This window comes from Chiloscyllium plagiosum, chromosome 28, assembly GCF_004010195.1.
Source record: "Chiloscyllium plagiosum isolate BGI_BamShark_2017 chromosome 28, ASM401019v2, whole genome shotgun sequence".
In the NCBI taxonomy this organism is placed as follows: domain Eukaryota; kingdom Metazoa; phylum Chordata; class Chondrichthyes; order Orectolobiformes; family Hemiscylliidae; genus Chiloscyllium; species Chiloscyllium plagiosum.
Genome location: NC_057737.1, coordinates 42,357,470 through 42,372,919, shown reverse-complemented (window position 1 = coordinate 42,372,919; position 15,450 = coordinate 42,357,470). Strand labels below are relative to the sequence as shown.

Genomic DNA, 15,450 nt, shown 5'->3' with positions numbered 1-15,450 from the left:
ACCGACATTCGAGTTGTCTGTTTCTCTGCTGAATGCAGTCTAGAACTTATGATTCCACAGGATCGAAACTGTAACTTGTGCAATGTACAGGGGCCCTCCAGGATCTGGAGACATGTTGGACTAAGGTGAAAGCCCAAGGTCAAAACCAAGCTTTCAGATTAAATAACAGATTTAACTGGGAGCTTTGAAGATTTAATAAACCTGTTATGAAGGTATATTTAATAATATTTGTTGCATAGGCATACCAGCTCACTACACTGTCTGAGCTGCTTACTGTTTATGATCAATGTTGCTGCCATCATCCTTTAAGTGTAGAAAACAACAGGCCTACTTAATCTAGTGTGGTAGAAGAAAACCATTTTCTAGTCTAACTAGAAGAGGCTACGATAGTTAAATGGAGGTTATGTTATTGCATAAAACTTGTTATGAGATTGCAGTGAACATAAAAACAGACTGTAAGAGCTTCAAAAAATGTGTCAAGAGAAAAAATATTAGCAAAGACTAATTAGTATGTATTTTACAGTCAGAAGCAATGAAAATTATCATGGAGAACAAAGAAATGGCAGAATAATTGAACACATAGTGTGTGAACTAAAGACAGAAGACTCCACAGAAGACTATCATAAAAGACATGATAACAGAGCAGTTGGAAAGAATCATAGGATTGTTACAGTTGAAAGCATTTTGCCCATCAAGTCCATACTCAACTGCGAGGAGTATCACACCCAGACCCACCTGCCTATCCTATTTCTATAACCTTGCATTCCCCTAGCATGGCCAATCCACCTATCCTGCACATCTTTGGACTGTGGAAGGAAAGCTGAGCACCTGGCAGAAACCCACATAGACATAGGGAGAATATACAAACTCCACACCGACAGTCGCCCAAGGGCGGAGTCAAACCTGGGGTCCCTCGCACTGAGAGTCAGCAGTGCTAACCACTAAGCCACCGTGCCACCCATTAATGGGATTGGACAAAGCCAGCATGGATTTGTGAGATATAAATCATGCTTAATGAATCTACTAGAATTCTGAGTATGCAATAGCAGCATAGTTGAGGGAGAACCAGTTGTATGTGGTACGTGTGCATTTTCAGAAGGCTTTGGATAAATGTCTCACAAAAGTGGCTGATGGGCAAAATTAAAGTGCACAGGTTAGGGGTTAATATATTGGGGTGGATTCAGAATTAATTGACAGACATGAAACAGTGGGAATAAATGGCTCTTTTTCCAAGTGGTAAGCAATAACAAGTCAACATTTCCAAGTTTGCTAATAATACAAAACTGTGCAGAATAGTAAGTTGTGAGGAGAAAGCAAGGAGGCTTCAAAGTGATTTTGAGAAATTGTGTGATTGGACAAACCATAGCAGATGCCGCACAAAGTGTTTAAACTACAAATTTACACACTTCAGTGTGAAAAAACATAGTATTTAAATGGGAGTACAAGGGAATCTGGGTGTTCTTGTACACAAATCAATAAAAGTAGACAGGCAGGTGCAGCAACTAATTAAGGTGGCTTTTATTGAAAGAGGATGTGAGTTCAGAAGGAGAGATGTCTTGCTGCAGTTAAACAGGGCGTTGGTGAGGCCACACCTGGAGTACTGTATACAATTTTGGTCTCCCTGCCTAAGAAAGGATATACTTATCATAGACAGAGTGCAGCAGAGCTTTACTCAACTAATATCAGGGATGGCAAGAGTGTTTTGTGAAGAGAGATTGATTCAAATGGGCCTATATTCACAAGAGCTTAGAAGGAAGACGGAGAATCTGATTGAGATGTATAAATTTTAACAGAGTTGGACAGGCTGGATACATGGAAGAGTGTTTAGAATCAGTGAACAGAGTCAGGAAATGGGACAGGTCATTTATAACTGCAATAAGGAAAACATTTTCTATCTCAAAGAATGGTGATCCTATGGATTTCTTTACTACACAAGGCTGTGGAGACCAAGCCACTGAATATATGTATAAAAACAAGACAGATATTTCTAGATCTTAAAGGCATCAAGGGGTTTGGGGAGAATGCAAGAGAACGGCAGCGACAAAGGATCAACAATGGTCATGTAGAATGACAGAGCAGCCTCAAAGGGCCGAATGGCCTATTCCTGCTCTCATTTTCTAAATTCAACAAGATATAGTTTGTTGGATGTTAGCAGTTAGTGACAGATTACGTCGATAGGATAGAGACTATTAGAGATTTTGAGGAAGACCAGACGAGAACCTAAGTTTTTCTGCCCATGTGACATCAGTGTAGAGGGTAGTTCTCATGGTGCACCTTGGGTATTAACCCTTTCAGACCCATACACACAAGCATCCATTCAAGATCTTCTTTTATTATGTACCCATAATTAAATATTTGTCATATAGAATTGTCTAAGGTAAATGGTGGATAAAAACAGTCTTAATAAATTAGTAATTGGCCAGTTTTCCTATGATTATATATTCGTGAACTAGAGGGATTTGGTTACTGGTTTTTGATGCTCGACATTTTCCCTGTTAAAGCTATTTTGCTTTTCATCGCTACCTTTTGATTTCCATGAAATTAATTGGGTGGTTGATTAAATCCCTAACAGATGAGTGAGTATTTGAGGCAGCAGTAATTTCTTATCCTGCTGACGTCGGATTCCTTGCAGTGGGACACATTGAGAAAGGTCTTTAATTGTTAAGGGAAGTACACAATCAGAGCAGTTCAATTAGATTTGAGTCTTTACCTCTTTAGAGGGATCGATTATTCTATATTTAAATTAACGGAATCATTTGATTGGATTCCAGACTATTCTCACTCTCAAGAAAATGACTTTTGCATTAGTCAATTTCATATATAATACCTAGTCAGCCAGTCAGTGCACTCTTGTGATGCAGTGGTAATGTCCCTACTGCTGACCCAGGAGGCCCAGGTTTTAATTCCACCTGATCCAGAGGTATGTAATCACATCCCAGAACAGCTAGATTAAAAAATATCATGAGCTGGGGTTGGCTTCTAGACTAGAAAAAGTGGAAATTGATGTTTGTGCTAATTACTAATTACAATAATGCCCACTCAAATCAGAGAATAGCTTTTCTGTTTCTCATTTCATATTTGCTGTTTTGTTCATCACTTCCTCTTTTCTGCTTCAATGCTGTGAGGAAAGAAAAAGACACAATTGTATTGCCTGCTCAAATCACTCTCCTTCCTGTTTTGTGAGTGCGTCAATGGATATTATTAGGGTCTGGGACTCCCACTGGTCTTCGAGCAGGATGCCATCCAGCAGAATCCCTTCACAGGCCCTGGCTGAACTCGCAGCCCCATGAACCCTGTCCCTTGACGAAAGTGGGTCAGCTCCCAATGCCGCAGGTTCGACCTGCCTGTTCTGTACTCTCCATGTGGTCACTGGGATCGGTTCGTGATCCTTTTACAAACGGGAACAGTTTCTCCCCATCTACACAATCACTCATGATTTTGAAAAGCTCCTGTTAGCCTTGTTCTCAAAGGAGAACAGCCCCACCTTCTTCATCTGATCCTCATAACTAAGGTTTCTTATTCCTGGAACCATTCTGCACTCTCTCCAATGCAAGCACATCTTCCCTATAATGTGCTGCCCTCAATTATACACTATACTCCAGCTGAGGCCTTACAAGCGTCCTGTACAACTTGTTCTTGTTGTCTAAGCTGCTAATAATGATGCTGAGGACACTGTATGCTTTACCGACTGCTCTCTCTACCTGTCCGGTCTATGCTCATAGCCAGCACTTCCCTCTGCTCGTGCACCCCCTTTTAGAATTGTAGCCCCCATCTTATGTTACTTTTTCTCCCAACCAAAAGTGTGTCACCTCACACTTTTCTGAATTAAACCTCACCTGCTACCTCAAGATTAGAGTGGTGCTGGAAAAGCACAGCAGGTCAGGCAGCATCCGAGGAGCAGGACCCACTCCACCACCTTGTCTATATCCTTTTGGGGTCTACACTGCTAGAAAATGGGATTAGAATAATTAGGTGGCAGTTTTTGATAGGCATAAACCCAATGGGCCAAATGTTTATAATTTCTCCAAGTTCTGTGTGACCTGCAAACATTGTACCTGCCTCCTGCACACCAAGGTCTAGGTCATTAATATAGATCAGGAAAGGCAAGGGTCCCAATACCAACCCCTGAGGAATTTCACTCCAAACCTTCCTCCTCCCTGGAAAATACCCATTACTCGGTTTACCATCAGTCAATCTGTACTCAGGTTGCTATTGTCTACTTACCATCACTGACTTAAAACTTTCTTTTCTATTCTGTGGTGATTCTTTCTCAGATATTTATCATTCTGGAACTGAATCTCATGATTTGGTCCCAGCACAACTGATTAATGAATATACTTTGTATTTCTACACATGTAGGAGAAAGTGAGGACTGTAGATGCTGGAGATCAGAGTCGAAAAATGTGGTGCTGGAAAAGCGCAGCAGGTCAGGCAGCGTCCGAGGAGCAGCAGAGTCAATGTTTTGGGCATAAGTCCTTCAGCAGGAACGACAATGCCTGATGAAGGGCTTATGCCCGAAACGTCGACTCTCCTGCCCCTCAGAAGCTGCCTGATCTGCTGTGCTTTTCCAGCACCACACTTTTCAAATTCGTATTATATATATGCCACTTGACATTTGAAAGCTACCAGTCAGGAGTAAAAAGCAACCAGTGGGGAAGTAATATTGGCCTTAATTGTGAGGGAGCTGAATTGTAAAGGGAGGTAGTTAACGCTTCACTTCTGAGCACCAGCACCTCAGGATGGAGAATTCTTAGAGAAAATGGGGAGCAGAGTCACCAGAAAAATACCAGAGTGAAATTATCAGGACAGGTTGAATAAATTAGCCTTGTGGTCTCTAGATGTGGAAGATTGTAAGGTGGTTGGATTGAGATGTTTAAAGAAATGGTGAATGGATCCAATAGGAGGAGACTAGAGAAGATATTTTGTCCAGTTGGAGATTGAAGAAAATGGGGACAGACTCTTAAGATTCAACAGGGACTTTTTCACATTAAGAAAGAAATTTCACATTGGTGTGGGCACAATGGGCCAAATAGCATCCTTCCGTTCCACAATGCTGTGAAATCTGGACCTCCCTTTCCCACAAATCTCTATGGAACTTTCAAGGCTGAGTACTTTCATAAGAGCTCGAGGTTTGGGGAGCAATGACATGTAAATGAAATTGAGACAGATACGGATTGGCTGGAATCTAATTGACTGCCAGAGCTAGCTCAGGAGGCTGTGTTCAAATGATGCTCGTCATTAGCTAAATGCCTTGTTCTTAGCTTAAGCAAAAATGATTTTCGTGACTTAATCAAAACCTTCATGACATGAAGATTGAAAAGTTCACCGTCATGAAGGAAGTAACATTGCAATGCCAAAAAAAACCTGTTTATAATCAAACTGGAGCCAAAATGAAACAGGATATTCACATTCTATCTTTCAAATGAGTATATTTAATAAAGCATTTACTGCTGCCTCCTGATGTTTGCTCCAAGTGAAAATTTTCCTTTCATCTGATGCCAGAATAGGTTTCGATGCAAACTTTGTTTTGTGGGTGGCTGTTGATTGTCAGCTGCTGCTTGGCAGCAAGTGCTCAGAATCTGGGGGAGGGGGAGCTGAGTCAGATGAGCTTGCCCCCTGATCTTTCACCGTTTCTGCACACCATGGTGTTCTGGTACAAAACAGAGCAGGCACTCTAACCACGACCACTTCCTGTACCCCTCAAACCTCCAAAGATGTGCAGATCAGGTAAATTGGCCATACTGTTATATGTGCATCAGTTTGGGGTAAATATAGAGGAAAGAAATGAGTCTGGGTGGGTTACTCTTCGGACGGTCGATGTTGGGCCGAAGGGCCTGTTTCCATCCTGTTGGGAATCTAATCTAAAAGAAAAACCCAGAAGTGCCGAAGGATATTGGACCACCACTTTTGGCTTCCCTTTCTGAAATAAGCAGAGAACTTCTGACTTCTATTTCATCCTATAGCATAAAAGGGGACCATGCAACCCATCATGCCTTATTGGCTCATTGGAGGAGCTTTCAATTAGTGGCCCCTAAATGCTGCCTGTTTCTCTATAGCCCTATAAAAATGTTCTTTAAATATGCTCCCAACTCCTTTTGAAAGTTCCAAAGTTTTCTCAGGCAGACATTCTGGATCATATCCACCATTTTATTCCTCGTGTCCTCCCAAGTATTTTTTTTATTAATTGTTTTAAATCTTCTGCTCTGCTTAATGATGCTTCTTCCAGTGGAAACAGATGTTGTGTCATCTTGAGAACATCCGTTAAATATCCCAATAACCTTCGCCGCTCTAACCCCAGTCTCTGAACAAGATTGAAGTTCGTCTGGGTGGCACGGTGGCACAGTGGTTAGCACTGCTGCCTCACAGCGCCGAAGACCCAGGTTTAATTCCCGCCTCAGGCGACTGACTGTGTGGAGTTTGCACGTTGTCACCGTGTCTGCATGGGTTTGCTCCGGTTTCCTCCCACAGTCCAAAGATGTGCAGGTCAGCTGAATTGGCCATGCTAAATTGCCCGTAGTGTTAAGTAAGGGGTAAATGTAGGGGTATGGGTGGGTTGTGCTTCGGCGGGTCGGTGTGGACTTGTTGGGCCAAAGGGCCTATTTCCACACTGTAATGTAATCTAATCTAATCCCTGAAATCACTCCAGTAGATCTCCACAATCTCCCTCTAAGGCTGCGTTAATACATGACACTTTAATTTTTTTAGATTAGAATCAATCTAAACATCATGGCATAGACAGAGAACACAGGGGACCAACACCTTCAACATATTGTCTAGCTATCACCATTGTTGACAGCTAACCCGAGAATGCAACTTTTAAAAAAAAAGGTTTTGTGATTTACACATGAAAGAAGTGGAACTATCATTTCCACACTGCTTTAAAATTGCCAACTATCTCATTAATATTGCCGCATCTCCATTTTTCCTTGTAAAATATACCCCATCACATTTCATTTATAAATGACTAACTTCTGAGTGAGCTCAGCATTTCCCAAAGCTCATATTGAGAGTTAAAGGACAAAGAATTGTAGATTCTCAAATCATTAACCATAATAACTTGGGTCGGTAGAGTCACTGGAAGTAGCAATAATTTTTTTTTTCTTTTGAGCACCCATGGTGTGTGTGTGTGTAGGTGTGAGACACAGTGAAAGACACAAGGTGCACAAATCTTTATTCAGTTTCCATCATTAGGAAGAAAGGAAACACCCAAGTGGCCAGTGACAAGCAGTGCCCTTCTTAGAGGGCAAGTTGCATGGTCAAACAGTGAAGGAGAGGGCAGGTATTAAATCAAAATAGAGTTGGAGGGGAAAATAAAACACTCCACTCTCTGCGGTGCCCACCTCTCCCTGAACAGGTAGCGATAATAGATTGGCAGAGCCATCACAAGTGTAAGCAAAACGTTCAGGTTCTAGATAAGCAGAATTTCAAAACTTTAAGTGTTAAACCTTAATCTTAAATCTTAGGGAACCATCACAGCTCTGATCCCCAATTAAATGGAAACAGTACAGAAGGTGCAAAATAGATTTGTAAGAATCATGTCAGAACTTTCAGCAAAGTCTAAGAGGTGACCTGATAAGTTTATGAAGGAGTTTGACATGGTAAATGAAAATATATTATTATAAGAGCAAAGTGTTGCGGATGTTGGAAATCTGAAATGAGAATAACAAATGCTGTAAATTCTTAGCAGGTTTGGGAACATTGGTGTTGTGGGAGACTTTGAGAACTTTCTGATGAATAGTCACAGATGTGAGATGTTAATTCTTAATCTCTCTCCATAGATGCTGGCAGAGCTGCTGAGTATGTTTAGCGTTTTCTTGTCAAGTGAACTTGACAAGATAATGAGGTAACAAGCAAGGTAGACAAAGGAGAGCCAATGGGCATGATCTGTTTGGATTTCCGGAAGGCCTTTGAAAAGGTGTAACACAGGAAGCTGTAAATAAGATAAGAGCCCATGGTATTGGGGAAGGTACAGGTATGGATAGAAGTTTGGTTGACTGGCAGAAGGCAGAAAGAAGGGATGAAGGGGTCTTTTTTTGAAATGGTAGCCAGTAACTAGTAGAGTTCCACAGGGGCCACGTTGGAACCACAACTATTCACATTACATCAACAGTCTGGAAGAAGGAACTGAGGGCATCATTACTATGTTTGCCGGTGACCCAAACAGAGGTGGAGGGATAGGTAGTGTTGAGGAGGTGGTGAGGTGGCAGAGGACTTAGACAGGGGTTAGGTCAAAGAAGTAGCAGATGGGATAAAGGAAGTGTGTGTTAGGCACTTTCATAGCAAGAGTAGAGGCATTCACTATTTTCTAAATAGGGAAAGGCTTCAGACGTCTGAAACACAAAAGAACTTTGGAGTCCTAGTTCAGGATTCTCTTACGTTTAGCATGCAGGTTTCAGTTGGTAGTTTGGAAGGCACATGCAATGTTATCATTCATTTCAAGAGGGCAGAATGCAAGAGCAGAGATGTACTGCTGCGGCTGTACAAGGCTCTGGTCAGACTGCATTTGGAATATTACGAGAAGTTTTTAGCCCCATATTGAAAGAAGGATGTGCTGGCATTGGAGGGGGTCCAGAGGAGGCTTACAAGAATGATCCGGGAATGAAGGGCTCGTCATATGAGGAGCGGTTGAGGACTCTGCGTTTGTATTCAATGGAGATTAGGAGGGTGAGGGGATATCATATCAAGAGCAGGACTTTTACTGTTAATGATAGGGCCCTGGATAGTGCTGTAGAACACAGAGACCAGTGGTTCAGGTAAATTATTCTTTGAAATTTGCGTCACAGGTATTGCATTGAATTGAATTAGCTTTGTTGTTGTACGTATTCACATGAACACAGTGAAAAGTTTACAATCACCACTTACAGCACCACTTCAGGTATAAAGATACCAAGGTACAGATTCTTGGTACAAATTCTGAGGAAAAAACGTTAGAAAAACAAGGAAATAAAAGTCCAGCATTACAGACCTTCAAACATACGAAATCATGGTAATATATTAAATATATTTACACATTCTCCCCGTGTCTGCGTGGGTTTCCTCCGGGTGCTCCGATTTCCTCCAAAGATTTGCAGGTTTGGTGAATTGGCCGTGCTAAATTGTCCATAGTGTCCAGGGATGTGTAGGTTAGGTACATTAGTCAGGGGCAAATATAGGATTAGGGAAATGGCTCTCCAGAGGCTCGGTGTGGACTTGTTGGGCCGAAGGGCCTTTTCCACACTGTAGGGATTCTAATAAAGAAAGAAATATATAACTGATGCTCCACGATATTAAAGAAAAATAAATTTAAAAAGAAGAGAGTTTGAGACCAAGTCCACTTAGTCCGTTTCATACCTCTGGGCTCAAGGACTCAACCCCACCCCCCCACTGCTTGCTGGTGGAACCCTGACTGGACCCTCCACGATGCTGAAGAAAATGCTGCATGGGATCACAGACTGACTGAAGCCGCCAGGAGGAGACCCTGACCGATGCCAACGAGAACACCACCGAAGTCGCTAAAAGGACTCCCAGACCAGACCAGACCCACCGTACTGCAAAGACACTGTACAAGCTTCAGGGAAAACCATTGAAATGCCGGGCCCAACCACCACCGGAGCAGCCATGAGGAACAGCCGGATCCACACCATATTCTCCGCTGCAGCAACCTCCCGGAACCTCCTTCCTCACCCAAAAACACCAAAAGAAGGTTGGATGAACTTGATGATCGATTGGCTCTGCAGAAGCCACCAGAAACCCAGTCTAGCCTCTGATGTCAGTGCCATGAGTCTGCATGCTGGGCTTACTCAAGGTGGACGGGGTAGTTAAGAAGGCATTTAGCACGCTTGACTTCAATTGCTCAAACCTTTGAGTGTAGGAGTTGGGACATTATGTTGAGATTGTTTAGGACTCTGGTTAGGACTCTGTACAGCTCTGGTTAGGCCCCATTTGGAGTATTGTGTCCAGTTTTGGTCCCCACACCTCAGGAAGGACATACTGGCACTGGAGCGTGTCTAGCGGAGATTCACACGAATGATCCCTGGAATGGTAGGTCTAACATATGAGGAACGGCTGAGGATCCTGGGATTGTATTCATTGGAGTTTAGAAGATTAAGGGGAGCTCTAATAGAAACTTACAAGATAATACATGGTTTGGAGAGGGTGGATGCTAGGAAATTGTTTCCATTAGGCGAGGAGACTAGGACCCGTGGACACAGCCTTGGAATTAGAGGGGGTAAATTCAGAACAGAAATGCGGAGACATTTCTTCAGCCAGAGAGTGGTGGGCCTGTGGAATTCATTGCCGTGGAGTGCAGTAGAGGCCGGGACGCTAAATGTCTTCAAGGCAGAAATTGATAAATTCTTGATGTCACAAGGAATTAAGGGCTACGGGGAGAATGCGGGTAAGTGGAGTTGAAATGCCCATCAGCCATGATTGAATGGCGGAGTGAACTTGATGGGCCGAATGGCCTTACTTCCGCTCCTATGTCTTATGGTCTTATGGACATTGGTGAGGCCTCTTCTGCAGTACTGTGTTCAGTTCTGGTTGTCCTGTGATAGGAAGGATATTATTAAGCTGGAAAAGGTTCAGAAAATATTTACCAGGATGGTGCCACGATTGGAGGGATTGAGATATAAAAATAGGCTAAATAGGCTGGGACTTTTCTCACTGGAGCATAGGAGGCTCAGGGGTGACCTTACAGAGGTTTATAAAATCATGAGGGTCAAAGATAAGGTGAATAGCAAAGCTCTTTTCCTGAGGGTGGGTGAGTTAGAAACTAGGGGACCTATTTTTAAGATGAAAGGAGAACATTTTAAAAAGGTAATGAGGGGTAACTTTTGTTTAAACAGGGAATAGTTCAAGTGTGGAATGAATTGACAGAGGAAGTGATGAATGTGCGTACAATTACAACATTTAAAAGACATTTAAATAAGTGGTTAGCATTGCTACCTCACAGTGCCAGGGACTCGGGGTCGAGTTCCACCTCAGCGACTGACTGTGTGGAGTTTGCACATTCTCCCCGTGTCTGCGTGGGTTTCCTCCAGGTGCTCCGGTTTCTTCCCACAGTCCAAAGATGTGCAGGTCAGGTGAATTGGCCATGCTAAATTGCCCGTAGTGTTCGGTGCATTAGTCAGGGGCAAAGATAGGGGAGGGGAATGGGTCTGGGTGGGTTACTCTTCGAAGGGTCGGTGTGGACTTGTTGGGCCAAAGGGCCTGTTTCCATACTGTAAGGAATCTAATCTAATCTACATGAATAGGAAAAGTTTGGTGAGATATGGACCAAACACAAGCAAGTGGGATGGTTTAGTTTGAGAAAATGGTCAGCGTGGACTAGTTGGACTGAAGGGTCTGTTTCCATCTGTATGATTCTCTCTCATCGAAACTTACAGAATACTGAGAGGCCTGGATAGAGTGAACGCGGAGATGTTTCCACGAGTAGGAGAGACTAGGATCTGAAGGCGCAGCCTCGGGTTGAAGGGACGACGCTTTAGAACTGAAATGAGGAGGAATGTCTTCAGCCAAAGGGTGGTGAATCTGTGGAACCCACTGCCATAGGGGCTGTGGAGGACAAGTCACGGAGTCATTTGAGACAGAGGTTATTGATGAATAAAGAGATCAAAGGTTACAGGGAGAAGGCAGGAGAATGGGGTTGAGAAACGTATCAGCCATGATCAAATGGTGGAGCAGACCACAAAGGGCAAATGGTCTACTTCTGCTCTTATACCCTGTGGTCTTATATCCTGTGCTCTTATACCCTGTGGTCTTTATGTTGTTGCCATTTGGTGGGGGAGTAAAAATGGACAGTTGTAAATACAAAAAAATCACTTGTAAATCCCATAAAAATTCGAAGAAAAAATTTGAACATCTTTTTTCAAATAGTGACAATGTGGATTTCTGTATTACCAGCAATAGTTGAAATTAAGCTGCATTTAAGAGGAATGTAGAAAACCAGATGAGGAAGAAAGATGGAAAGCTGGGGTAGCAGGGTTGGATAAAGTAGGATGCGATGACCCCATGGAACAGGTCAAGGACAGCATTGAGAGGCTGGGCTGAATGGACTGTTTCTGTTCTGTAAATTTTACATCAGGATGGCCGAAGTGGGGGTTATAATCCCAAATGGTGTTGCAAAATTTGGTCATTTCCAGTTCTAAAGCAACATCATCTGAGACCCCCCTTCCTCTGTTCTATGGGTGCTCTCCATTCCATCCATCCCCATGGGTTCTCTCCATCCCACCCACTGTCCTGGCTGCTCTCCATCCCATACACCCCTATGGGGTCTTCTCCCCACCCCACCAGCCCTCACAACCCCTCCTCAGGCCAATGGTCTAGTTTTCACTGAATAGGGCAAGGTGGGATGAAGAGGGATCAGGACATTTGGGGTGGCAATGGGGAAACCGCTTTGGGAAGCGCAGCCCACTATCTTGCGTACTCAACCACTTGTTTCTTTTGGATGTAGGTTTGCTCGCTGAGCAGGAAGGTTCATTTCCAGATGTTTCGTTACCCTACTAGGTAACATCTTCAGTGGGCCTCAGGCAAAGCAATACTGAAAATTCCTGCTTTGTATTTATATGTTTGGGTTTCTTTGGGTTGATGATGTCATTTCCTGTGGTGAAGTCACTTTCTGTTCCTTATCTCAAGGGGTGGTAGATGGGGTCTAACTTGATGTGTTGGTTGATAGAGTTCCGGTTGGAATGCCATGCTTCTAGGAATTCTCGTGCATGTCTTTGTCCAATATACTCAGACCCCTTGGCATCATGGTAGCCCACAAACCCACCAACACACTAAAACAGCAGCTAATGAACTTGAAAGACTCTATACAGACAATGAGCAAAACTAATGTCATTTACAAAATATCGTGCAATAACTGTAACAAACACTACAAACAGGCAGAAAACTAGCCACCAAGATACATGTACACCAACTAGCCATAAAAGACATGACCCTCTCTCACTAATATCCTTACATACAGATAAGGAAGGATACCTCTTCGACTGGGACAACACATCCATCCTAGGACAAGCCAAACAAAGACACGCACAAGAATTCCTAGAAACATGGCATTCCAATCGGAACTCTATCAACAAACACATCGAGTTAGACCCCATCTACTACCCCCTGAGATAACGAACAGGAAGTGACTTCACCACAGGGAATAACATCACCACAGGAAATGACATCATCAACCCAAAGAAACCTGTAAATACAAAGCAGGAATTTTCAGCATTGCTTCGCCTGAGGCCCACTGAAAATGTTACCTAGTAGGGTAACAAAATGTCTGGAAATGAACTTTCCTGCTCAGCGAGCAAACCTACATCCAAAACCTCAACCTGAGCTACAAATCTTCTCAAAACTCACTTGTTTCTTTGACCTTCTCTGTCTACTCTCTCCTCTCAGGATGATCGGGACCAACGAGATCCCCATCATCATCGTCGGCAACAAGCGGGACTTGCAGAGGGGCCGCGTTATTCCCAGGCGGAACGTTTCCAACCTTGTGAAGAAGACGTGGAAGTGCGGCTACATCGAGTGCTCGGCCAAATACAACTGGCACATCCTCATGCTGTTTAACGAACTCTTAAAGACTGTTGGGTGCGTGCGCTGCAGGCACGTGCACGCTGCTATCCGTTTCCAGGGAGCCCTGCGGCGGAACCGGTGTACAGTCATGTGACCCAACTCCCCCTCCCCCCCTTCTACCGCTCGGACTTCTGGGAGTGTGCTCGTGTCTCGATGAGGGGGCTCTGGACCTGTTAAATATTTATTGGGCCTTCTTTTTAAAACCGCATGTGACGCGCAACTTTTCGGCTTGCGTGCACTGGGACTCAACAGTTTTACCAGACAGTGATCTTCAAACCACGCTCCTCCTGTGTACTGAGTTGGAAAGTTCACCCCTCCCCTGATCTCCCTCGTCAGAATCACCTTTCATTTGTTATCAATAGTTTCCTATTAGTTTCCTCAGCAATAATTAATCCAAAGGTCTTCAGAACATCATCTGAGGTGCTGTCATAGAATCCCTACACTGTGGAAACAGGCCCTTCGGCCCATCCAGTCCATACCAACCCTCCAAAGAGTAACCCACCCAGACCCATTCCCCCTACCCTACATTTACCCCTGACTAATGCACTTAGCCTACACATCTCTGGACACTATGGACAATTTAGCACAGCCAATTCACCTGACCTGCACATCTTTGGATTGTTGGAAGAAACCCACGCAGACACAGGGAGAATGTGCAAACACCACACAGACAGCCACCCGAGGCTGGAATCATACCGTTGATGCTGTGAGGCAGCAGTGCTAACCACTGAGCCACTGTGCCACCCCAGGTACTATCATGAAGCTGATCTATGTTCCAACCTAGTTCTGTCACAACTCAGTGGGGAGTATAGACCTAGGGGTTCAGGTACATAATTCGTTGAAGCTTGCGTCACAGGTAGACTGGGTGGTTAAGAAGGCAGTTAGCAAGTTTGCCTTCATTGCTCAGACCTTTGAATATAGGAGTTGGGATGTTATGTTGAGGTTACACAGGATGTTGGTGAGGCCTCTTCTGGAGCACTGTATCCAGTTCTGGTCACAATGCAACAGGAAGGATCGGAAAGGCTTCAGGACATTTTCCAAGACGTTGCCGAGATTGGTGGGTTTGGGTTATAAGAAGATGCTGGGTGGGCAGGGACATTTTCCATTGGACCGTCCAAGGTCGAGGGGTGACCTTATAGAGGTTTATAAAATCAAAATGGGTGAATAGCAAAGATCTTTTACATAGGGTGGGAAGTTCAAAACGAGGGGTCATATTTTTAAGGCAAGAGGAGAATGTTTTAAAAAGGACATGAGGGGCGATTTTTTTTTATACAGAGAGTGTTTCAAATTGCCAGAGGAGGTGGTGGATGCAGGTGCAGTTACAACATTGAAAAGACATTTGGATTAGTACATGAATAGGAAAGGTTTGGAGGGGTGTGGTCAGACACAGGCAGGTGGGACTAGTGTAGTTTGGGAACGTGGTTGGTGTGGATTAGTTGGACTGAAGGGTCTGTTTCGATGCTGTGACACTCAGCTCCAGCATAAAAACTCAATCAAGTTTGTGAGACATGATTTCCCACACACAAAGCCATGTTGACTATCCCTAATCAGTCCTTGCCTTTCCAAATACATGTACATCCTGTCCCTCAGGATTCCCTCCAACAACTTGCCAACACCTACATCAGGGTCACTGGTCTATACTTCCCTGGGCTGTCCTTACCTCCTTTTTTAAATAGTGGCACCACGTTTGCCAACCTCCAGTCTTCTGGCACCTCACCTGCGACTATCAATGATACAAATATCTCAGTAAGATGCCCAGCAATCACTTCGCTAGTTTCCCATAGAGTTCTGGGGTACACCTGACCAGGTCCTGGGGATTTATCCACTTTTATGCATTTCAAGACATCCAGCACTTCCTCCTCTGTAATATGGACATTTTTCAAGATGTCACCATCTATTTCCCTA

General features: G+C 43.7%; 1 protein-coding gene across 5 annotated transcripts in view; it reads left to right on the top strand.

The window, feature by feature from the left end:
* LOC122563837 (ras-like protein family member 10B) overlaps window positions 1–14,045 on the top strand; it is a 201,625-nt gene extending 187,580 nt beyond the window's left edge. For all 5 annotated transcript variants that reach the window (XM_043718028.1, XM_043718027.1, XM_043718030.1 and 2 more), the window contains exon 4: window positions 13,369–14,045. In XM_043718028.1, coding sequence (XP_043573963.1) covers window positions 13,369–13,639 — 271 coding nt within the window. In that variant the 3' untranslated portion in view covers window positions 13,640–14,045. The remainder of the gene's footprint in view (window positions 1–13,368) is intronic.
* Window positions 14,046–15,450: the final 1,405 nt, after the last annotated feature.